Raw genomic sequence first — 26,425 nt, forward strand, 5'->3', positions numbered from 1 at the left:
TTTCATAAAGGATGCCTATGTGTGCAGACATCCACTACTAGTTGTTCTTAAATGAAACAGCTGAAATCTGCCCTTTCTGTAGATGAAACTTTGACCGGCATTTTTCAAATGAGATGTTTTTCAAGAAAATTTGTGGTTATATCAGATACTCTTGCAAACTGCAGCATTTAAACGTTGCACACATCAATTTTCCTGTCAACAAAGTTTGTGCTATTACACAGATATCTATACTGGTCTAAATATATTTGGCTGCAAACCCAATATTCTTATTTTCATAAGATGTTAATCTTTCATAGCAAGTATAAAAAATGCTGTATAGAAAGTATAAAAAAATGTTCTGAGATTTTCTCTTCTTTTCCCATAGGGCTTATTAGTTCAACTTCTGAGAGCAACAAACTGTGCCCCTATGCAATACAACAGTTTTTTCAGAGTGAATGCCCTTAAGCTGTCTTGCCAATATGGGACATGTTTAGTGGGTCTGGAGATAAGAAACTCTGTTCTTGTAATTAAAGAAAACTGCAAATTATTAAACATTCAGAAAAGGGGAAATATATGGGACATTCCTTCAAAATGTAAATAAACTTCATACTTTGTTGGGTAATGATGACAGAATGAACAAGTTCCCCAGCCAGGCCATTGTATTTTACAGACCAATTAGCATTGGTCATGTAAAATCATCTTCACAGACACATCAGTATCAGTAACAGCAAGTATTTAGTAGTCTCTATAGTTGTTCTCTCATAATTCCCTGAAAACAAAAGCACATTCAGAAATAGAAAAGTATTTGCTTAACTTATCAAGCTAATGACTGCTGGAAACTGACAGACCCTTCACATTGTTCCCTCCTCTTCACACAGAAAACTCTCTAGATTTATGGTGCTTTCAACCAAATGACCTACTCTATTTGGATATGTTGGCTAAAACCCAGATGATTGCTTTCACTGCTATCTATCCACTCTGACAGTGGAATACAGGGCTTGCAGGCTTGCTAATACATTAAGCATTGTCAGGATCAGTCTGGCAGTGAAGCCAGCTAGCATGGAATGGCCTACATCCTTACTATTAAATACATCCTTTAGCCTCTCAAACAGGGAGATATTATTCAAATTTCCTATTATGAATGGTTGCTTGCCCACACTAACTCCTGACCATACTTGATAATTATTTGGGAAAATGCTGGTTGGCAAGCTCAAGAAGTATGTTAGAGACTATTTCAACAATTTAACTGCACAAACACATGAGTTCTTGTGTCTGGGAAGGTTCTCTGATTCTGTTTAATTTACCAAAATAGACAGTCACAGAGGACATCACTAAAGTACCTGACAGTTTTTCAGTACCTTTCCATAATTTCAGAGATGATGCATTGATTTACCCTGCAGCAGAATGTGGAAAACAGACAGATACCGCTAGGCTGGTTTAAATACTTTATTTGTACTCATAATGAATGGACTCAAGGTCAATAATTCAATAGTTCAATTATTTTGATAGTTATGTTTGTGAGGGAAACTAATCAGGAATAAAGTGCACTCAGCCAGCAATTGCAGTTTTCTTAGCAGAGTGATATGATTTCTTGATCGTACTCCTGATCATACTGATCTCCTTCTATGACAAAGTGACCCGCTTAGTGGATGAAGGAAAGGCTGTGGATGTGGTCTACCTAGACTTTAGTAAAGCCTTTGACACCATTTCCCACAGCATTCTCCTGGAGAAACTGGCTGCTTATGGCTTGGACGGGCATACTCTTCCCTGGGTAAAAAACTGGCTGGATGGCTGGGCCCAAAGAGTCATGGTGAATGGAGTTAAATCCAGTTGGCTGAACTCTGACAGGCTTGGTGCCGTGACCACTTCCCTGGGGAGCCTATTCCAGTGACTGACCACCCTCTCAGTGAAGAACCTTTTTCCTAATGTCCGATCTGAACTTTCCCTGACACAGCTTCATTCCATTTCCTCATGTCCTGTTGCGAGTCACCAGAGAGAGGAGATCAGCACCTTCCCCTCCACTGCCCGCCTTGAGGAGGTTGTAGACTGCAATGAGGTCACCCCTCAGCCTTCTCTTCTCCAAGCTGAACAAACCAAGTGACCTCAGCTGCTCCTCATACTTCTTGCCCTCAAGACCTCTCACCATTTTGGTCACTCTCTTCTGGACACACTCTAATAGTTTGGTGTCCTTCTTATATTGAGCTGCCCAAAACTGCACACAGTACTTGAGGTGGGGCTGTACCAGTGCGGTGTAGAGTAGGACAATCACCTGCCTTGACTGGCTAGCTATGCTGTGCTTGATGCATCCCAGGACACGGTTGGCCCTTTTGGCTGCCTGGGTGCACTGTTGACTCATGTTCAACTTGCCATCAACCCAAACACCCAGATGTCTTTCTGTGGGGCTGGCCTCCAGCCTCTCATGCCCCAGTTTGCACGTATAACCAGGATTACCCCATCCCACATAAAGAATCCTGCATTTGCTCTTGTTAAATGTCATGTGGTTGGTGATTGCCCAGCTCTCTAGTCTATCCAGATCTCTCCGTAATGCCTCTCTACCCTCGAGGGAGTCCACGGCTCCTCCTAGTTTAATATTGTTGGCAAACTTACTTAATGTACATTCGATTCCTGTGTCCAGATCATTTATAAAAACATTAAAAAGCACTGGCCCTAAAATTGAGCCCTGTGGAACCCCACTGGTGACTGGCCGCCAGCCTAATGTGACTGCATTTACTATAACTCTTTGAGCCCGACCTGTCAGCCAATTGCTCACCCAATGTAATATGGACTTGTCTAGCCATGTAATGTATGTTGCATCCGAAAAAAATCCTAACAGGAAAAAAAACCCACATCCAACACACAATACTCAGAATTTTTTTAAAAAATCTTTTTTTTTCCCTAGGAAAATTATGTTCTCTTATACTAAGACCTGGTCATCATCAGGGACAATATATAGTTGTACCAGAATACAAAAGCAGTCAAAAGTCCAAAAGATATCCTTATTTATGTGCTAGGAGGTGGACATTTAATGCAAATTGTTGAAAACATAAATAAAGGCAATGTAAATACAGTTTTAAACTTTAATTTTCTGCTTGAGGAATAGTATTGTGAGTGTTGCATTGCAATTTCTTTTTCTGGTTTGGTTTCTTAAAGAATATTTTTCTTCTACAATGTTGAAACAAATATTTGTGCTCATACATTACTTTGTTTGATTTTATGATTCTCACCTGTCAAAAGTGATCTTAATGGAATGTCCTGGTCTCGCTTCAATCACCCATTCACAATTAAGTGAGTCCTTATAATATCCTGGCCACCCTGGAGGTAAGATAACACCACTTGATGCTGTCAAATGTCCACCACATGGTGCTGAAAGAAAAAAGCATGTATACTTATATCATACACAGTATTTCTAATACAATATTCTATTCAAAGAACTTACAAAAATTGAATTAAAAAGCATAGAAAAATAAGTTTAATATACAACACAACTAAATTTTCTACATTATGTTATGAGCAATTTGTTTTCTTCAGAATCATAAGTCCTGCAATGTATCTTGTCATAGCTTATTACTCTATACATATCTTAATACACAGAGCATGGCACTTGATTTTGCCAGCCTTCCTTCTGTTGAAAAGCACATTATCTCATTAAAAAATAATGTATCATCATTTTTTAGTTCTAGTATGATTCCACATGTATGTGGAAATACCAGAGAAATTGTTCCAAGTAATTTATAGTTAATTATTTTCATTGTACTGTGTCATCTAATACCTTTTTGAGTAATCATTTATCTCAGTGGAACTGATTGTTGTAAATATTCCGTCGAATCATAGAACAGTTGAAGTTGGAAAGGACCTCTGGAAATCATCTTGTCTATCCTCTGCTCATTACAGCAGATGGCACAGGATCATGTCCAGTCAGGATCATCCCGCCCTCCAAAGGCAGACACTGCACAGCCTCTGGGGGCAGTCTGTTCCAGTGTTTGATCACTCTCACAGTGAAAGGTTTTTGTTATGTTTAAACAGAATTTCTTGTATTTCAGTTTGTGTCCATTGCCTCTTGTCCTGTCACTGGACACCACTTAGAAGAGTCTGGCTCCATCTTCTTCACACTGTCCCATCAGGTATTTATACACATGGATAAGATGCCTCCTGAGCCCTGAGCCTTTTCTTCTCCAGTCTAGACAACCCCAGTTCTATCAACCTCTTATATGACACACGCTCCAAGTCTTTAATCATCTTTGTGAACTTTCACTGGATTCACTGCATTATGTCCACATCTCTCTTGTACTGGGGATCCCAGGACTGCACACAACACTCCTGACATAGCCTCACCAATGCTGAATAGAGGTGAGGACCTGTCATTTCCTCTCAGCCCAATTCCCCGATCTGTCAAGGTCCCTCTGAACAGCAGCACAAGCATATGGTGTATCAGCCACTCCTCCCAGTTTTACATCATCCACAGACTTGCTCAGAGTGCACTCTGTCCCAGCATTCAGATCATCACTGAAGATTTTAAACAGTATTGGAGCCGGTATCGACCCCTGGGGTACACCACTATGGACTAGCCTCCAGTTGGACTTCATGCCACTGACCACAACCCCATGAGCCCAACAGTTCAGTCAGTTTTCAGCCCACCTCACTGTTCACTTCTCTAGCCTATACTTCATCAATTTGTCTATGAGAATCTTACATGATACAGTGTCAAACACCTTACTAAAACTGAGATTAAAAATATCCATCAGGCCAGTCATCTCATCACAGAAGGCTATCAGGTTGGTCAGGCATGATTTCCCCTTCATAAATCCATGCGGACTGCTCCCAGTCACCATCTTGTTCTGCATTGTTTGGAAATGGTTTCCAGGAATATTGCTGCATCACCTTTCCCAGTGATCAAGGTGAGACCTGTAGTTACTCGGATCCTCCTTTCCTTTCCTTTCTTGAAAATAGGAATTTGCTTTCTTCCAGTCCTCAGGAACCTCCCTGGGTTAAATAACCTTCCCAAGATGATTGAGAGTGGCCTTGCAATGTCATTGGCTGGCTTCCTCAGCACTCTTGGGTGCATCCCATCAGGCTCATTCCTATATGTCAAATTTGTTTAAATGTTCTCTAACTTGATCCTCCTCCATAAAAGGGAAAAAAGTATTGCAACAAGGCTATGGAAGTAACAGGGCTAGACAGGGAGCATTTTTCAGAGCAGGATCAGAGGACTTTGGTGCAGGATTAAACAACAGCAGAAATGACTGAACAAATTTTGGGAAACATGAGTCCCTTAAAAAATTAATCTGTCATAGCACAGGGCTTTGGGATGTTCTATTTTACTAAAGGTTATGGAGCAGTTTGAAACAGGAAGGTTTTCAAGGTCAGGTAAATTTATCTTAGTATCATTTGTATTACCCTCAAGTAGTCAGTGGTATCATTATCAGCAAATTCCATATTGCAGTGCAGGAAATCTTGTCACTTTTCTTCTGTTCCTCTAAGTAGTGACAAGCAAACCTATTATGCCATATGGAAATGAATAGCAACATGAATTTGTAAGTAATAAATTAATATTCCTAGTTTTTATTCAATAATTTTATCAAAAGAAATTGAACTCAGAGAGGTTATTTCATTTAATTCATGACTCGCACTTGTCTCTGGGAGGTTTTTCCAGATTTAAGAAAGCGGGGGGAAAAATCAACCCACAAAACACGAAACATACACACTGAATTGTCTCTGGGGCAAAATGATTGGCCAGGAAAATGGCATTTACATTACATGTGTATAGTTAATGAAGAATGAAATGTATTCCATGGTGGTTTTCTAAATTAAATTTTGTCATATTAAAAACAAGAACAACCAGAAGACTGTTGATCCTCACCTGGTTATAACACATCACTTACTTCACGTATTTCAGGTGTTGCTTATAGAGATTATTAAGTATACAAAGACACAGAGCAGAGCAACAACAACAAAAAATAACAGTTGCTCAGAAATCTCAGTCAACTACAAGCAAACTAAATTATCTCTAAACTAGCAAAGATGCTTAGTCCATACTGTAATCCAAACCCAGAAACTCCTTCAATTATCAACTAGAAAGAGAATCCACATCAGAAAGGAACACATCCTGAATGTAACTTAAAAGAACTATACTTCCTTCTGTACCAAATCAAACAATAGACAAAATCTAAAAAAAGAGTCTAATAGCTTAATCCTTTCCTCATTAAAAACTAGATAAACATCCTGCAAGGTTCAAAGAAAGGATAACTGAGCGGTACCTATGTATTTTCTTAAAGAGTCATTTCTGCATTTGTTTTCTCTATCATTTTTTTCTCAAAGTGCTCATCTTGTGCCCTTTATCTATGTGTTTGTGGAAATAAAATTACACAAAGATTACATTGAATACATTATCAGTTGTGTATAGAGTTTCAAAATGAGAAAACATCTTTTGATGAAGAACCTCGCCTTACTCCCTGCTTTGGGGTGGGCTGGTTTTGCTCTAGGCAGAAAAACCTGCTCCACTCCACAACTCATTGCATGGCTGAATCAGGATAAGAAATCCTGCTAATACAACATCTAGGTTCACATACCCTACTTCTACCAGGCTGCTAACATGTTTTTTCCAGTGTCTCTAAATTTTCTTAGAAATGCAGTCTTATGAGAACTGAGTTGTCAAATTGCCCAAATAACAAAAACGATAAAAGTGATATGATCCAGATCCTTAAGTTACTGCAATGACACTGAAATTAATGGAGCTGTGAGATTTACACCAGTTAGAAGGTTTGGATTAGTTTCTTTAAAAAAGTATCATTAATTGAGTGTCTGACTATATATCTATTGTTTACTAAAAGATACAAGATTTTTTGAGCATTACTTTTGAAAGACACACTGTAGTCATTTATTAAATACATCCATATGTCTTGCCTGAGGACCCATCACTGTCAAACATCAAGGAACCAGCCTACTTTTTCTTTTTTTTTCCTCACTGTATTTCACACTAAAGGGAGATTTAATCCTAAGTGTAGCTCATCTTAGTCTGTTTATTCACCTAGGCAAGAACAAGCAAACAAATTTGGATTTTTTTGGGGAATATAATGAATATTAAACATAGCTCTGATTTTCACTATATTTCTCAGGAAAAAATGTACTGCAGGTTAATATGCTGCATACAGAAATTCAGGTATACTTTTGTTCTGAGACAAAGGTGCAAATTTTTAAAAAGGACTTTTAAATAGAAACTTTACTTCACTTTTCTATGTGGTAGATAATTATGTTCTTCAGTATGCTACAGCCAAAACTGTTATAACAGCTATAACTCACAACCAAGTAATGATGGTGGCAATCAGAACTTGAAAAGAATAGCAACCAGGTTTTTAGAATACTAATTTATTCCAAGAATGTAAAAGCAAGCTATCTTGTTTCTATTATTGCTCTCTCATTTGACTGGAAGAGTGTTAAAAAAAGATGAATGGATAACTTCAGCTAAAGCAGTCTTATTTATGTGCAAAATTTAAAAAGTAAGCTAATTTTAATGGTTTCATTATTCAAACCATAGGTGCAAAGTAAAGATTGTGCCCTTACCTTCACAACGTGGGACAGTAGAACTCCATACTACATTTCCATCTTGCATAATACATGTTATGGATTCAGAGCCTTGGGTCTTCACAAAGCCATCATCACAGTGAAAGGAAACAGAACTTCCCAGAAGAAATCTGTCTCCAAAACGCCTCCCATTTATAGGAATGCCTGGATCATGGCACTCATTCTGACCAAAGGCTGATACAAACATAGTAGTAATAATAGTAATAATAACAACAACAATAATAGTATTAGTAATAATAACAGTAACAACAACCACCCCTCTAAACTTTGTCTTTTTTTTTTTTTTTTTTTTGAGGGGGGAATAACCTTTGATAAGTAACAAGATTACAATATAATTGAAAGTATAGAAAACTCCTCAATAAAAAGTCAACATTAAATCCAATGGCATTCACACAGATGCAACATAGTTCAAATTCTGAAGGTTTTTAGTTATGTGTGGCTTAGATACACAAGAAGACTTTGCTTAAATTTCCCTCTGGACAAAATCCAGCTGTTTGCCTCTAATGTAGTAAGTATGGTTTCACATTGCAGCTAATCTGACAGAAATACAGGCTACTGCTAAACAACTATGGACACTGCCTAGGCCAAAGAGAAAGATTTCCCAGTGGGACACTGAGAGCAGTCTTCCTCCATCTAGTGGGGTGGCAACACAAGGTGCAACCCACAGGGACCCACACCTCCATGTGCATGTGTGACCTCACAGGGGGTGTTCTCACCAGTATGTGGATCAGTGAGTTGCAGAGAGCAGCAGTGTGGGTGCATGTAAAACTAGGGGTCCTCCATGCCTTTCAGGAGGTTTGTGCAAGTAAAGGAACCCACTTCAAGTAAAAGGGGTGAGTGCTTGTAACACATACATCCTGTGAGGGGAAGGTGTATATGTAAAACTCGGCAGGGCAGGATTAAGATGGATTAGAGTGGAAATATATTTACAAATTTATATGTGTTAAGATAAACCAGGCGGCACAAGGAGGCACCAAGTGTGGTCACAACTCCAAGCCTGTCAGAGTTGAAGGATTGTCTGGATGACGCTCTTAGTCATATGGTTTAGTTTTAGGTAGTCCTGCAAGGAGCAGGGGGTTGGACTCGATGATCCTTATGGGTCTCTTCCAACTCAAGATATTCTATGATTCTATGATTCTAAGATTTTATGTGTCTAACATTGTAGTTTATCTGTTGAATTGCTGATATTGATCATGAATCTACAGTTCACTGATTGTCAGTTATGTTTCATTAATAAATCAATAAACTGTTTTGATCCTGATTTGATTTAAACCAAATGAGTAGAGCACTTTTTCCCTGCAACACATAGGAGGTCCAGAAGTACTAGGACTTTGGCTGAACTTAAACTAAGCATTTCCAATGAACACGAAGGATTCATAAATCAGGGGCACTCCCACTTGTCATCTTAGTTTCCCACTGTGGAGGCATATATGCGCTCAGATAATTCTAGCACATAAGGCATGCATCAAGCTCAGCGGTAACACCTACTCTAATAAGAAAAGTGTGGTGGAAAACTCTTTTTGCATAATACCTAGGTGATCAGGACTCTCAAGGAGTTTAATCCATGAGTATTACATTCCTGACTGCATAATTCTCCAGCTTCAAATAGAAATACTAAAGATTGTCCTTATTACAGTCTGTCTTTACTTTGGTAGAATAGCATATGAAACAAGGGATCTGAATAATCTCAGACAGAAGCAGACCTAGAATTCAGACTTCACATTTTCTGGTAAATCTTAGTCTAGTTAGTAAATCTACAGTCTTAGTTAAGGTGAGGATCTCCCTTTTCTCTTCCTGCTACTTTTCAAAGGACAATAATTATCCCTTTCTCTGAAAGCAAAGGAACAATTTAGGCATCTAAGACTTAAAAAGGGTTGCAAACCATGATTTCCAGTTTTATGTGGGGCATCTTTCTAAATAATGCAAGGAAACACCTTGGCTCTGAACAAACACTGTTAATTGATTATTTTAATTGACACAAGATAAGAGCAGCACAAGATGTGACAAAGATGACTTCATTGTCAATTAACTTCTTCTATAACCTTAGAAGATAATTTCTTCAACTAAAAAGATAATCTTCATATAAGTAATGTCTTTGAATGACTAATAAAACTTCTAGAAGAGTTAGCAGTCTATGGCAAATGTAGTAATGTTTTCTACATGACGATGATGTTACTAGAATTTTTCAATTGAGAGTACTGTTGAGTAATATCCTTTCATATAAACAAAACAACAGATGGCTATCCGTAGCCAGATATTTTTTAGCCTGGTTTCCCAAACGGAAAAGACTTATGCTTTCGGTAGCTCTCTATATGTATGTGACAGCTAGGTCCACATTTAACAACTTTTGAACTTGTTGACCAGTTGCAAATAAATTTTGTACGTTTGAGAATTGCATTCTCAAAGATATTATGTCCTTAAAATTCTTAAAAAAACTGTAGCCAGAGAGTAGGATGATTCTTGAATTAGTGCACTCCTATAGGAAAGACTTCTGCATGAGATCAACTATGTTCTTAGACACTAGAAAAGCCACAGAGGGTAATTATTATGTGTATCCCAAAAAAGAGTTCTATATTCTTAGGGGTCTATATTCTTAGATACCACACCATCTAACTGGAAGTTAAAATACAAAAGCAAAGCAGGTTCCCAGAGCTATTTTTTTGCAATGATATTCTAGTTGCTTTTTATACTTCTATGCTTTTCAGGTTAACATCTCCATATTTGGAATCTAAGCTTAACACCTTTGTGAACTTATTCCTGCTGGTTCCATTGAGAAGTATATTAAATCACTTACACTGGATACTTTGATCTGAAGACCTGGGCTTTAGTTATGTGCTCTGCATTTATGCAGTGTCAACCAAACAGGCCCTTAAGTAATGAAGGGAATTCCTCAGCACTATCACAATTAAAATAAATAAATGATAAAGATGCAGGTAAGCTAATGAACATCAGGAAGACAGCTGAAAGCAGTGCAATTATACAAGCATTAAAATTTACTTCTGTATTATAAATAAAAACATGTCCTATTTTTTATTATTATGAAGAAAGATAGCTTGATTTTAAGACTAGGCATAAAATAGAAGCAGAGGTTCTTACTTGTATAAGTGATATTAAATCCTCTTCCAGTGGTAGAGTGATCCGACTGAAATTCAAGTCTTACTATGTGCCCACTGCTAGCCAACTGAGAAGGGACCTCATTGCCAGAAAAAGTGCCAAGAGGTGGTAAATCTGAAATCCCATCATCTTTCACAGTAAGGTAGTCAAATTGAGGTTCTACATCAAAGTCGTTGAAAATCAGATGGATTCTGCTTCCTGGCTCTGAGATAATTAACCAAACACAGTTCATATTGTTCCCATACTCCTCAGGATAATTTGGAGAAAGAATAATTCCAGACGGTGTGGTGAAGTTGAAGAAACATGAGACTAAAGAAAACAACAATAGATTCTCAAAATACTATCCATAAACATTATAAATGCTTGTCTATATATTTTTTATTCTTGTAGAAAAGGATGCTTTTGAAGCCTGGATGTCAAAACTACTACTACACATGCAACCTGGACATGTTTAAGACTGTCAGAACATTTCTCCAATATAGCATGTCAGCCTTGCGTGTTTTTATTTTCCCAAGTGAGGCTAAATGACTGCAAGAGATTATTAGAAGCATGTAGAGAATGCCAAAGAAAGCAAAAATAATGCCTGATGTGTCAGGATTTGGAAAAATTGGCAGTTTTTTTCTGAAATGAAAATACAACCTCCAAATTTAAATGTGATTTTTTCCTAAAAGGAATATGCATGAAAATGTATTTAGCAATCCAAAAAATCAAGCACAAGGGCCAGTTTTGTCTGTAGTACAGAAAGTTCATGCTGATGCAAATAATAGTAGAAATTTAGATGTGCCTCGATCAAGAACTCTTAAAAGAGTATAGAATAAAAACTTGTTTTACCCCTAGTTTCCCTTCAATAACACTGGGCAATTAAACAAAAATGATTCATAGCTCTCCTCCTTTTCAACTCCTTTGGGCCAATTTTCATCAAGACAATTCCTAACTGATTTCAGTCATGAGCTTGTGGCTGGTACTTTAGCGAGAAGTATGGCACATTCAGAAAGAGGAAACCTCACTGCATATTAATTAACACAAAGGATAACCATTACTCAGCTCTTCAAATGTGTGAAACTGAACTCAATGTTTGTAAATAGACGTGGTAAGTTTAGGTTCCATTATCTTTCATAGGGCATGTGCACATCAAACAGCGGAGCACAGTAAAATATTGTACACTGTTGCCAACAGAAACTAATGTATCAACCCAATGCAATACAGCACCATGAAGAAATGCAACTTCTGTCTTCAAAAGGAATTGCAACCGCACTGTCTCTGTGCCCAGGCCTTACGTGCTTAGACACATTCCAGCATTGCATAGGCGTATAGAGACTTCTTCCAGTCCAGAGCAAGCTTACTCAGCTTGGTAAGTCCTGTACCAACACAACTGCAAAATACATACGTGTCCAAGGAGAACTGGACACCTCACTAAGGTTGTTTTGAAAATCCAGTACTGACTTATAAGACTCTTTATAGGAAAAGGTAATGTGGTCTGGAGAACTGAAGTGCCTAATATACCTGTGTACTAGAAAGATTTACTCTATTTTAAGAGAGAAGAAGAAGAAAAAAGAAGAGTAAAAAAAAAAAAATCCTCTCTATTTAAATCTATCTAGAAGCTTCCCTAAAAACATGTTCTTTTAAAACAAAATTCACAACTAATGATCTTATCTACCTTTTTTTCCATGTTGGATATCCTTATATTCCTTATATTCATTTTCATGCTTTATTAGGATATCAGAAAAAACCTCCATTTTTTTCTTACATGGATCTGCAGACTGCTCTGCGCTGCCAGAATCAATGTGTATGTACCACAGAGTCCTTTTGAACACTTACATGCTATTAGGATTTGCTCATTTAGAGTCTAATTCAACACACATTCTTAACATTAAGAGTGTTAAATGGTTCAATTAAATATAAAACGAGGGGAAAGTACATTCTAAGAGAGTCCTACGTGATGTTCCCTACAAATGAGCTACTATCGAGCCAACTAAAAAAACACGTGACTGAAAAAGTCTTCAAGGTCTTTTGAAACGTTTTCCTGCTGGCTAGACACAAATGCTAAGAAAAGCAAGAGGCTAAGGTCAGAAAAGTAATACAGAAAAAAAAAAAAAAACAACCCCTTACAAACACAGCTGGGTTTGTTGCCAGACCACTGGTTGTTTTGTTGACATGTAATTGTTCTCTCTCCCACCAGTTCAAAAGCTGCTTGACATTCAAAAGTAAGAGTGTCTCCATGCAGAAAACTGCTGCCAGTCCTTTTTCCATATGATGGAATTCCAGGGTCTCCACAACCTCCTTTCTCAATTTCTGAATACCAAAAAATTCAAACACAATAATAAGGAAAATATATTTGCAAGCAATTTATATGTCAGTATCAGAAATGCATTCAAAATATTTGGCATTATGCCTTAAGCTAATATTTACAGCTGAAAGTGACCGAAAGGTAAATGCTGTAAAACTGCCTCTAAGATGACTTAGGATCTAAAGTCTTTTCACAAGCTAATAGCTTCCATACCTGTATTGCTGAAGATAACAAAATATTAATGTTTAACTGCATGGCTGCACTGAATTACAGCATATTTGAAGGTAAAATTATAAAGTCATAGATAGTCTCCACTCTAACCATGGAGACATACTATGTGTAGATCCTATTTCTGGTAATGAAGTACTAGTAATAAAGAATCTATCTTAACTCTCACATCTGCAGTTCCATTTATAAGACTATTAGCAATATGATTAAAATTATATAAATTACTAATAGCATAAATTAATTTCATTTTAAGCACTAAAATGTAATAAAAACAAAACTGAGGAATTAATTCTTAATCTCATACTTCAAATTAGAGCCATATTTTTGACAGCTGCTTTGAGCTACGCTGAAAAGAGATTAACATTTTGGATTGTACTTCCTAGATATTCTCTAGGAGATCTGCTATTTCAATTATTTAATTTGTAGCTATTGAACGTACATAAACAAGATAAGAATATTAAAAAAACCCCAAGTCTTATGAAATTTATGATTAACAAGAATATTAGGAAAGGAACTGTAAATATTAATTGTCTGTCATAGAAATGATGAATCATCTTACAAATTAACATAAACTTGGCTGTCCATCAAAAATGAAAGCTTTATTTTTTTGCCATTAAATTTAAAGCAGTTTTTCTATTAATTTACATTTGAGCAGCAAAAATAGAAACAAAGCACTTCTGGTTCTATAAACTGTTGTTACATCTGTAGTAAAATGATGTAAATCTAATTTGAATGAAATCAGTGAAAAAATTCTTGTTATTTAAATGTTTCCAGTTCAATCCAAGGTATGAAATCTGAAACATTCAGGATAGAAGAAAATTCAACTCAATGAATAATGTTAAATGTTAATAAAATTTAACATCATTAAAAATGTCTGCTGTCAAATATTGTTAAACCTACTAATGTTAAATCCTAGCAGAAGTGTATATCTTGATATGGTAACTCCAACAGAATTTTTAAGATGCAGGATGGCATTATTATGGTATGTGAAGTCAATCCACTATGTTTACTCCTGTAAAGCAGTTGTGAACAGATCATTGACAATCATGTTCAGAAAGGTTTGCCACATATTTCACAAAAGAACAGGTTATTCACCAGGATAAAAAGAGGTATACATCTTTTTTTCTTGGTAATCTTAAAATAAAGCTTGGAAGATAAAATTAGGAGTAACTATTCCATCTATGAATTCAAAGCAGTTAGAGAGTCAGTTGTTTTATTTAAATAATTTGTCTTACCAGAAAGCTAGAATGGATCAAATGAATCTTCCAAATATAATAAAACACCAGTAAAGCAATATAATAAATAATATTTATAAATAAGGATTCAAAATTATATGTGTTTACAAATGCTTTAATGTAGTTTCACCTGCCTGATCCTACTGAGACATTGATTCCTACTGCCACAGTGGAGCACTGGAAACCTGTGTGTTCCCAGCTATCCACAGCTCCACATCCTACATGAAAATGTGGGGAGCTACAGAAAATCAGAACCCACATTTTAATCGCATTTTAAAAGTCATCTCTTCCACTGATATCAGAGCTATCCAGCATGTGAGAATGATCATAAACACTTTTTTCCAAAAACCTGTTGTCTGGAAGATCAGGGCAATACTGTCTCAGGCAGGAGTGTCAAGAGGCAAACTATCTGCAAGGTTTTGCAAAGGCATTGCTGAAGATTTATCTTTTAAAAAAAAGCAACAAGTGTTTCTTTCCATGGTCTACAGAGGAAGTATCAAAATATCTTTAATTAATGAATTTACTGAAATAGAAGAGAGATCAGGATGCTTTCTAACTCTCAGGAGATACACCAAGTCCTAAGAGAAAGTTATGGATCAGTGAACCAAAACTTTTAACAGAAATTACCATGAATTAAGATTTCTGGCAGGTTGAAAATTCCATTTTTGTAGGAAACTAGTACAGTGTGTCTTTAGTCAGAACTGAGCTCTTACTGAGGACGGCAAGAACACAGGATAAACTTTAGAGACTAAGCAAATACTTTATGCTTCTTAATATATCACCCTTCATCCAAGAATGCCCAGTTTTACTTGGGGTGGAGATATAATTTGGATTTTTAAATATCTGATTTGCAAGCACAAACAAACAGTTAAAAATACAAAAACTAATTTCAGGTCAAACATATTTAAAAATACTTTTATTCTTAGAAAAAAATAAAGGTTTAATAAAATATTTCTCACAAAAATATTTTAATGACTAATTTTAAGTTCTCTTAAAATACATTAGAAGGAATTTTTAAAATAAATTATTTTACATTGAAAAGCCATATAACTCATAAAAATGTCAAAATGAAATATATTAACTTTATTTCTATCTCAACTTTCAGGGTTTGTGCTTGTTTGTTCAACATAAAAACAAGTCAGCAAATGTCACAAATTTATAAAACACTTCTGAGGATGTCTTGTTTGCATTTTGACAATAAAAAGCTTGAAAAGATCCATCCAGCTCTTGAATACTACATCTTCACAAATCTTGAAGTGAAGACTATCTACCCTTAACAGAAAATGTGCTCTAGTCAAAAACAAGTTACTCAGGTTGACGGAAAGCACCCATTTAATTTCAATGTATAGCATTCACTTGAAGATAGAAGTGAATTTCCTGGTATGAAGATTTTCTATAACATGCATATCATATAATTCTTATTCATATTACATTACAGGTGTTACTATCAATACCACAATTTTAGATCAATTAATATTCTACCAATTAATTTTACAGTGAGACAAAGATCTGTTGTTTTCACACTGCAAAATCAAAAAGAACACCCAACTTAGATACTTTAACAACTTTTCACGCACTTTTTCAGTTCAACATCTGTCTTTGCTCTTGTATTACAATTAATTAATGCATGTATTAGATGATTTCCTTCCAAAATATTTGAAAAATACCAAAAACCCAAAAAGCTGTGTCATAGCTGACTGAGTTTCTCATACATACACCAATTGCAGGTCTGTAGTGGTTAAGGTGACAAAACTTCCCTTCCCCATAAAAAGATAGAAACTTTTAGTAGGAGTCTCAGTTATAATGTCTGCATTTTTAATTTTTTTTATTAACGTATCATGAAATACAAATCCATGTAAAAATTCTGCCAGCAGCAGAGCACAATATTAAATATTCACTTTCTTAGTATTCAGGAAATCATGAGGGAGTGACAGAACAAAGCAGATTAAGTCAGATGCAAAACTGCCTGTACATTTCTCTTTACTAAAGACCTAGCTTTCCGTCACATATATTAATGACAGAGCAAAACTTAGGGAAGACAGAGAAGGCCAAAATCAGGGGTTTGTATTTATACGTAAAGAATACCATTTGTTTGTATCTAGATCTAGAGTAGTACAGGCATGTAATGATTCCCAACATTTCTCTGTCCTCTGGGATTTAACCCAGCTTTTTGTTTTATTGTCTCTTCTGGTACCTGTCCAACTTGCACTGATTTGATCAGAGAACAAATTTTTTAAATGTCCGAATTCAGTTGAGGTGCATTGTGCCTATTACTTCAACACGTGCACCAATTATTCTGCTTCATAAATTGCAAAGACGCTATATATCTGTTTGCTAAAAAGAGAACATTCTTCTGACCAAGTCAGTTGCAGCTATGTTGAGCTCTTAGAGAAATCCTATGGGACAGAAAAGGTTCTTAAAATGACAAACATGAAAATAAAAGCTATGCTAACCTACTTAAAGTGTGGCAATAAAAACCCTATTCCTTGAGGATTATTCTGTGTACTCATTCAATGTTGGACTTCTTTTGATCTGAGTCTTTAGAGCTGTGTGAACTTCATGAAGTTTACAAATAAGCTCTCAAGTTCAAATTTAAACATCAGCTTCCTCTGGTTACCAAAAATATTAACATTGATCTTACTCAATTGTTTCTGGCTTTCATGTACTCTCTTTCAGTAGCCTGGGAAAGAGACTTTTCATCTTGTTTGTAAACTAGAAATATTTACCCAGTTTCAGGGAATATTCTCTCTTTAATGTTGGGAGAATGACAAGATTAGGTTTCTGACGAGAAGATCATATCCCTCTGAACTTAATCAAAGACTTTTCTGTTGCTGTGTTTTCTTTCAAAGGAAGAAATATGGCAATTCTAAAGTGATATTAAGCATCTAAATAAGTATTATGACTATTACTTGAAAGGTGTCACATTGCAATTCAAGTCTTTTTGATGAAAAGGCTTCGCATTACTTTGACCCAGGTATCTGAAATATGTAATAAAATACTTCATAGATTATAACATTAGGCAGTCTTGAATTTACCAGTCATGGGTCGTTGTGGGGATGGGAATCTCACTAACGGACATTCCTGAGTTTGATTTTAATGAGCAAACACTGTACCACCTGGCATGACAAGGCACTTAAGCAGAAAATAACGGAGAAAGGAACGTGCAGCTGGAAGGAGAAAAACAAGATAGAGACCATGAAGGCATTTCGCATGATCAGGAAGAACGGGCCAATCTGCTAGAGCATAGATGCGTGTGAACACAAGGCTATAACCTATCTGCAAGCTGCAGGTAGCGCGTGTGTACTTCTGCTTGCTATAAAAGATGCTAACAAAGAGTAATAAAGGTCTTTGGTTGCCGTGCCTGCTGGAGTCCGTGCCGCTTTTCACCCCCACAGGTCGTAATTTACTCTTTTTGCCCTTGTTACTAGATTACAAATGCACAGTTAAATGAAATTCTTAATGCCACTATGTTTTCTTTCACACTATTCAATATTCATTCTTAGATGATTAGTGAGTCATCATCAAATCACTAAATCTGTAGCTAGATAAAATTTTTACCTGTAGAGTATTAATAGTATCCCCACACTTTAATAATTCAGATGTATAAATACAATTTAAATTAAATAAGTGTTTTAAACACATGTGGTTTACACAACAATCCATTGATTCAAAGAAGAGATATAAATAAACTTCAGTAGTTCAAGGTCTATCACAAAGTTAAAGTCAATACCTCTAAAACCTGAAAATAATTTGACAACATTTCATAATTATCATCTTAGCTATAGTCAAGATAGGTTAAGGGAAGCTGATAGCTGACACAGGTATATATTTACAAAAAAAAAAAAAAAAAAAAAAATAGTTTGGATGTTTATTTCCGTGTCAGATAGGACCTTTTCTGTTTAACAACTAAACTCTTATGTGACAGGCCACAGAAATTCATGTTTTAAATACAAGAAAACAGATGATTTAGTTTATTTATTCTTATTCCTCATAGCTCCCTTCATTAACAGTCATAATACCTGACACAGTGGAATTTGACCCTTACATAACACTTTCTTGAATTTAGAAGAGAAACAGGAAAAATACTGTTATATAGAACAAATTGTGATGTGACAAATGCTGTTTTAATTATTCCAACTCTTATACTATTTATTGTATACCATAAAGCTTTAAGCTGATCTTCCCACTGATCTCAATAATAAAACCTATTTGGACCAGTAGCACATTATGACCCTATATCTTCCATCTCCCTATCAGAATTAAAATTTCAGTCCCAGACAATGCATTAAAATCCCGCTTAATGAAAGGGAAGTAACATATTGTGGTGGTTTAACCCCAGTTGGCAACCAACCATGCGGCTGCTTGCTCACTGTCCCCACCCCTGGTGGGATGGGGGAGAGAATTGGAAGGGCAAAAGTAAGAAAACTCGTGGGTTGAGATCAGAACAGTTTAATAATTGACATTAAAAAAAAAACCAAACCCAAAACTTGTAGTGAAAAGGAAAACAACAAAAGAGAGAGAGGAACAAAATCCAGGAAAAACAAGTGATGGAACCGCTCACCACCCGCCGACCAATGCCCAGCCAGTCCCCGAGCAGCGGCCCCCCCAGCCAGCTTTCCCCAGTTTCTGTACTGAGCATGACGTCACATGGTATGGAATATCCCTTTGACCAGTTTGGGTCAGCTGTCCTGGCTATACTCCCTCCCAGCTTCTTGTGCACCTCCTCGCTGGCAGAGTATGGGAAGCTGAAAAGTCCTTGACTTAGTATAAACACTGCTTAGCAACAACTAAAACATCAGTGTGTTATCACATTATTCTCATGCTAAATCCAAAACACAGCACTATACCAGCTACTAGGAGGAAAATTAACTCTATTCCAGCCGGGACCAGGACACATATATAAAGACAAAGTCTGCAACTGTAATGTGATATAAAGCAAATATCTCTGTTAAGTCCATCATTTTTGTTAGGTGGAAGAGTTATAAATGGACAAATTACAAATGGGCTACTTCTCTCTATACACTTGTTCTTCCCTGTCTTCAGGCCATTGTGGCTTCAATGTTACTATTAAATTACGCAGTAAATACTTAAAACCATAAGTAATTCTTCAATGTCAGGAACAGAGAGATTGGCTCTCTAGGGCTTCAGCATAGGAAAAATAGAAAGCAGAATCAGCAATGGTTTTACCACTCCTGAACAGATTACAAGTGTAAAATATTTGCACAAGAAATTTAAGATGGAGGAGAGAATTGAACTGGGTATCCCAAAATAATACTGTATTCTTCTGAAGTATGCCTTTTTTTTGCTTCACTGGAAACCATAGTGGTCTATAAAAATTAGCCAGCTGCAAAATTACATATGAACTTTCAGTACTATATGGCAATAGTTTCAGTTTAGGATAAAGAACCAGACATTATTGAAGATCCCTTCTGTTATATAGAGAATACTGTTTTAAAAATAGACAAAAAGCTGGCAGTACCTAAGGAAGGACAAAATGCTACTGTTTTCATAAGTAAATAGTTCAGCCTTCTTTGAAATGCATGTGTAATACTGGTTTCTAACCTCAGTAAGATGTTGAAAAATTATGGGAATTTAAAAACACAAATGGAGAAACCCTTATACAAAAAGAAACCCTTATACAAAGAGAAGGGATAGAGATATGCGCTCAGGATTGCAGAAGAGGACATAAGTAAAAGAATGAATTTATATATATGATTCCTGCAAAGGAACATGGGAACAACTACTGAAAGTGAAAATGATAAATTAAAACTAATAGAAAAAAATATTTCAGATAGCACATAATTGGACTGTAAAAGTGGCTATTAAAGCTGAAATGAGGTTGGCCTAAAGCTAAAAACAGGGTGGCCTTACATGATAATTTTATAGATGATCACAATTTTATCACTATTCCAGTAAATTTCTTCAAGGAAATTTTACAGTACAATTTATTATCAGTCTCCAACTATAAAAAGAGAAAGCCTTCTTCACAGGTCATATAGTTCCCAGCAGCATTCTAAGAGATGTCTCACAATTTCTCTGAAATTTTTTGTTCTTCCTGTTATCAAAAAGGCCACAGATCATATCCAGTATATTAATTTTTGTTGCTTCTACCTTACTGCATTCTTTATCAAGATTAAAAACCAAACATGACCTTAGAATCAAATAGATCGAAAACCAACATGTAAATTTTTCATAGGAAGTCCATTTAAGCTAACAGTTCACTATCATGGCATATGGATGGCTTGTTGGTAATAATAACATATTATATCATATCATATCTTATAATATAAAAATCCTTGAAAGTAATAAAACAATTGGAGAAGGAAAAAAATCAAACATTTTTGAGAAATATGTTCTTTAATGTTAATATTTACTGTGTACTTAAATATTCCATTACAAATGCAGAAAAATAAAATGTCGGTTTGTTTACAATCAATTTTACATGTCCGGGGTAGATGCAGACCAAATCTGAACAGGGATGAAGAAGAAGCTTTCTGTTACTTGTTGCAGAAGACTTTATGTTATCAACTAACCAACTGATGAAATAGCAGGTGAAATTCATTATCAATAAATGTAGAAAAATAAATCTGGAAAAAAAATTATTATGAGCTTGCAGGCACAATGATAGGTTCTGAATTGACAGTTACCACTCAGGAACAAGAACTCTGACATAGTAATGATAGTTCTATGAAACTGTAAGCTATTGAAAATATTAGGAATTGCTAGGAAAGGAACAGCGAACAAAAGAGAAAATACTATTCTGACATTACACAGAAACCTACTTCATTTGCATGTTGAATATTGTATGTAGTTCTGCTCCTCCATATAAAAAAGGATACATTAGAACTAGGGAAGGAAAACAAAAGGTCAAAGTTACTGTTTCTGAGGAACTGAGGACCAATTAAATAGACTGGAAATCTCTTTTTTTGGGAAGTGAAATATATGTATTCAAAAAGTGATTGGACAAATACATGGAAGAAAATCTTATTGAGAGACATAGAGGAAGTACTTGAGCTATGCATCACTGGAAACAGGGAAAGTACTCTGGGATTATCTCTGTTTCTTTATTTATCACTGTATGCTTCACCATTTTTTCCTTAAACGTTCATTATTGTCTAGTATCAACACGCTATGGGCTTTCGGTCTCACTGTAAATTTTTATTCTAATGTTTTGTGATAAGGAACGTCATATTGTTCAAATTGCAGAGTTCATGTTTCTTTACTAACAGAAAGAGTAGAGCCTGTCTATACAAAAGGCTGAGCAGTGCCCTGGACAAAAGTTAGCCCAAAGATATCCTGTGGAATGCAATTTAGCATGTTATGGTGGAAAACAGGAAGTACAGTAAAAAGCAAGTGCAGCTGCCTCAGAAATGATCAGAATAACATAAGGATGAATCTTGTGAAAAGGTGAACCATGGAATGAGGCAAAAGACAATAAAAGAGCTTGTAGAAAGTCATTAAATGAAAGAGAAAGAAAAACAGATAGCAGGAAAGGAGAATGAAGAACACCTTTTTCACTTTTCCAGAAAAAAAAAAAAAAAATCATAGCTAGATAACAAAAGTTTAAATAAAATTAAGTAAAGGGCAGAATAGGAAGAGAACAGGTTAATGCCTATTTAGAAAATTTAGACATATTCAAGGGAACAGGACCTAATTAAATTCACATTAAAGTACTTAAACTGAAGTAGTCTATGAACTATTAGCAATTATCTTCAAGAACTTATGGAGGACAAGGGAGGTCCCAGCTGGCTGGACAAGGTGACATGTAATAACTGTCTCAAAAACTGGAGAAAACAGGACCCAAGGAATTATACAAATGTATGTGTATATAATTTGTCCCCTCAAACCGGGAAAGCGATATGCTTTATCTTCCCTTACAACAGAATATCCTTGAACATCTTCACCTAAAATTATCTTAAGTCCTCGCAAGGAAGACATGGTAGTTGTCTAGAAAAGAATCAGTGTGCTACCAATATTGTAAAAGTGCAACCAAATTGACCTGTGTAATTATAGGATTGTAAAGCCAACACTGATCCTAAGCAAAGTAATGGGACAGCCAACACAGGAGTCTATTTCTAAAGAGTTAAAAGATGAAAATATAATTAACACCAGTTAACATGGTTTTATGGAAGATTGGTCATGTCATACAAACAATATGATTTTTAGATTATAAACTTGGTTGACACAATATATTTGGACTTTTTTTGACCATTTAAATTAGCAACACATGACATCCTAATTAAGAATTGGCATCATAGAGAATCAATTTAGCACATATTAAGTAGATTAAAATTAGATGATAGTATCTCAAAGCATAAATGTGAATAAAGAATTATCATTAGGCAATAGAACTGCTTCAACTAGCTTAGTATATACTTTTTTAGCCCAATCCTAACAATTTGTTATACAAATGATATTACAGAAAAATAGTTAAATGATAGTGGCCATAGTATTTTCAAGATGCTGTAGCCCTGTGACAATATACTGTAGGTGTACATGTCTTCTTGTGCATATGTACCCACATAAGCACTACTTTTTCTGATACTCTTCAAAGGAAAAAGCAAGCATCAAAATTTCATCCTGAAAAGAGATGATATGTGTTGCTCTGAATAATACTACTTTGTGTAGCTTTAGTTAAAGTGATGTATTCCAATCAAATTAAAAACAAAAAAAAAAAGATGACAATCTTTCTATGGCTTCTAATACACAGCTCATAGTCCTGTGCAGGGGGTTGGATGTGATAGGAAAAGATTTATTATACAACAGGAGTGAACAATAATGGTTTTAACTCACTGCAACATCCTGAAATCTTGGGCTTACATTGGGGCAGAAGCTGAAAAAGATGATACTATTTTGTTTTTTTTCAAATAGCGCAAGTAAGGGGGAAAAAAATGTAAATGTACATTTATGTTGTTCCTATCAGGGTACATGTTCTGGTGAAAGCACACCAATGCTTCATCCAAATATCTATACTATAAAGAAGCAAACAGATCAGGTATAATCAGCTTATTTTATATAATTGCAGTCTTGGCAGATGAGAAGAGAATCCCAACAAATACATTGTGCCCACTTTTCTTGAGCACATTGTAAGAATGAACAGAAATTAAAAAAAAAAAAAAAAATTGAATGTTTTCTTTGACATCCAGTTCTTGCTAAGATCCTTTAAAATTCCTCCTCTTTTCTCTACATACTACTGTTAACAAAATAGCACAAGAGGAACCTATGGCAGTGGTTCCAAGCAGTAGATTAGATTTTGAACCAGACTCAACTGTTTATGATAATATTTGGAATCATTAGTCCAACTTCAGCTGCAAGCTGAATAAGTTTGAGAAATGCTACTCACCGAAACTCAGTAATCTTTTCTACAGCATAGTAATACGACACAATAGAAACATTAACAGATGCAAGTTTTTTATCATGGTCTATATAAAGGTGATTGTACAAAACCATTTTTTGCTAACTATTTCATGTAGAGGCCATATAGACATTAGAAAATAAAAAGTGGCAACAAATGTAAGACCTTGGAGCCATCAAGGACAGATTGAAATGTGGTGAGTGCTGCAGATGACAGGAAAAATCCAAAAGGTTTATATCTTTTTTTTTTAAAGTATTTGAACTCTTTGTTCTGCGAGGAAGGCTGTGCAAGTACACACATGCTAATACCACTCCCTGGCATTTAAACAAACACAAATACACTCACGACCTGAGGGAAATGATCCTAACTTTGTTTTTCTTTCAAAAGAGAGGAAAAACACATCAACAGGCATACTTAGAGACATAGACTGGAACCAGTTTACATCTGTATTTACAAGGAGTCATGTACTTCATTTATTTTATATATTACAACTGATACTGCTAGAATAGCTGCAAAACATTCATTGCTTTATTGTGTGTTCTAACTGTAATGATTTTGTTTTAAAGTAAATAGTACTCTGCTTTCTAAAAGTTCCTCAAGCACTGTCATTCTTTGGACACTGAAACAAATAATAAAGATCCTTTGAAAACACTATACTAATACTAAGCCTACAAATGAATTGTAAAGGAATGGCTCTTTTAAAATCTTTCCACGAAGGGTGCATAATTTCCTACTCAAGAAAGGATTGGCCATGGCTATGCTGGCCTGGAAAGGTCAGAGGAGAGGGGAAGGTACAAAGGAGTAGAATATTGGTCTGCAATTAAACCCAAAATTATTAAAAACGCCATAAAATACAATTTTTTAAAGCTGCAATATCATATTACAGACCAAATCTGTCGGCAATGAAGGTCATTTGTACTGCTCTCCAAATTTAATTCCTTTCTGAAAATATACTATGTTATTTACTGCATTAATATGATGTTTTTCACCTACAGTCAGCACATAATATACGGTTCATCTGCACAAATACCCCATTTAATGTAGTTCATTACTCTTTGCACTTAGAAATCTTCACTGTACAATGTTCTATGAGCTATGTTCAGAAAACACCAAGACTGCACATTTTAGAAGATCCATTTTCTAGTAAATGTCATTAATTCTTCATGATTAAGATAAAATTGAGTAGTACGGTACACTCAGAAGTGTTTAGATGCAAAACAGAGCATGGAAGCATACACAATACTAAATTAGATATCATTATAGCTTTTCGTTAACCTAATTCAGCAATTCACACATTTAATAAAGAGTCTGAATGGATCTTACTTTTCTATACTACCATATATACAACCAATATATTAAATGAAAAAAGCCTAAAAAATTATTCTTGACAATGTTTTGGATAACGAACTATTGTTTTTCTCAAATTTCATAGCAATGTAAAGATAAATCATTATTTCGTCTTGAATAATAACGTGCTTTAATCTAAATTGCTAATAAAATGAGCAATGTAAAAAGGCTGCTCTGGAGGATATGCTGACTTTGTAACAGGTGGAGGTGTTTGCATGTCAAATCAATTTCAGTCAAAGTGTGAAATTAATGTCTGTTTATGAGCAGAATGGATAAATCACACAGCTGGTGAAAAGACTTGGAAAGAATAAAGTATTGAAGAATTTTAAAGCAACTCTTTAGTGAAATAAATCAATCCTTTACAGAAGATCTTACTAATAAATATCTGTGTGTCTGAATGAAAATCTTCAGCTATTGCTTAATATTTCCCATAGATCTTACCTCAGTAACAACTACCAGTATGAATTGTGTTTTTAATAGTATTTGGGATTCAAATTTAATTGTCCATTCGAAATCAGGTGACATTAGGAATTATTTCCATTTGGCACTTGGTAATCAACAAAGTGACATTTAGGAAATTCAATAAATGCTATAATGAAGGCACAAATGATAAAGAAACTGTTTAATGACCCAAACCTGACTACATATTTTATCTTTTCATGGTGAAACTATTTTAAAAAAGCATATCAATAGCTTCACCAAAGTCCTAAAAGCCCCAATTGATTTTAATGAGATGATAATAAGAATCTAGTTTAAATTAAAAAGATGGAAAAATGCATATGAACAAGAAATTCCAGATTTTTTTTAATCTCAACAACAGCTAAAATTAATCTACTATATAAAAATGTCATGAAGTAGGTTTTTTTAAATTCCAATACAGCATTTATAAGATACCAGTTTTACAAAATAAGCTTACACACTGTGCTGGGAATTAGCAGTGGTGCAGGAGGTCTACAGTGACCTGGACAATAATCAGGCCTCCAAGGATCTGGATGACATCCAGTGCAGGTGAAGGTTTGTATGGAGCACACTGATGTCATACACCAGTACCCTGGTGGTAAAGGACTGGGCAGACATTGAGGTACCAACTGTGTATAGACTGGCCTGCCAGCTCCAGCAATTCAAAGAGAATCTCTATTCCCCCTCCCCCTCGACCCTATGGGCTTGCATCTCTGCTATGGAAAGACTGTCCCGCCAGATCTGGCCACTCGAAGGAAATGTGGAGAATCTCGCTCCCTCCTCGACCCTACGGAGCTTAATCCACAACACACACACAAATATCCATAACTAGGAAATGAAAGA

The 26,425-nt window shown here is 35.5% G+C and overlaps 1 protein-coding gene across 1 annotated transcript in view; it reads right to left on the minus strand.

The window, feature by feature from the left end:
• The window catches only part of CSMD1 (CUB and Sushi multiple domains 1), a 1,284,461-nt gene that overhangs the window by 325,137 nt on the left and 932,899 nt on the right, over positions 1 to 26,425 (minus strand). The window contains exons 13-16 of the mRNA XM_076332906.1: positions 12,781 to 12,963; positions 10,654 to 10,980; positions 7,537 to 7,731; positions 3,204 to 3,342 (exon numbers count right to left, since the gene is read on the minus strand). Coding sequence (XP_076189021.1) covers positions 3,204 to 3,342; positions 7,537 to 7,731; positions 10,654 to 10,980; positions 12,781 to 12,963 — 844 coding nt within the window. The remainder of the gene's footprint in view (positions 1 to 3,203; positions 3,343 to 7,536; positions 7,732 to 10,653; positions 10,981 to 12,780; positions 12,964 to 26,425) is intronic.

The sequence above is a fragment of the Aptenodytes patagonicus genome, chromosome 3 (assembly GCF_965638725.1).
Source record: "Aptenodytes patagonicus chromosome 3, bAptPat1.pri.cur, whole genome shotgun sequence".
In the NCBI taxonomy this organism is placed as follows: Eukaryota; Metazoa; Chordata; class Aves; order Sphenisciformes; family Spheniscidae; genus Aptenodytes; species Aptenodytes patagonicus.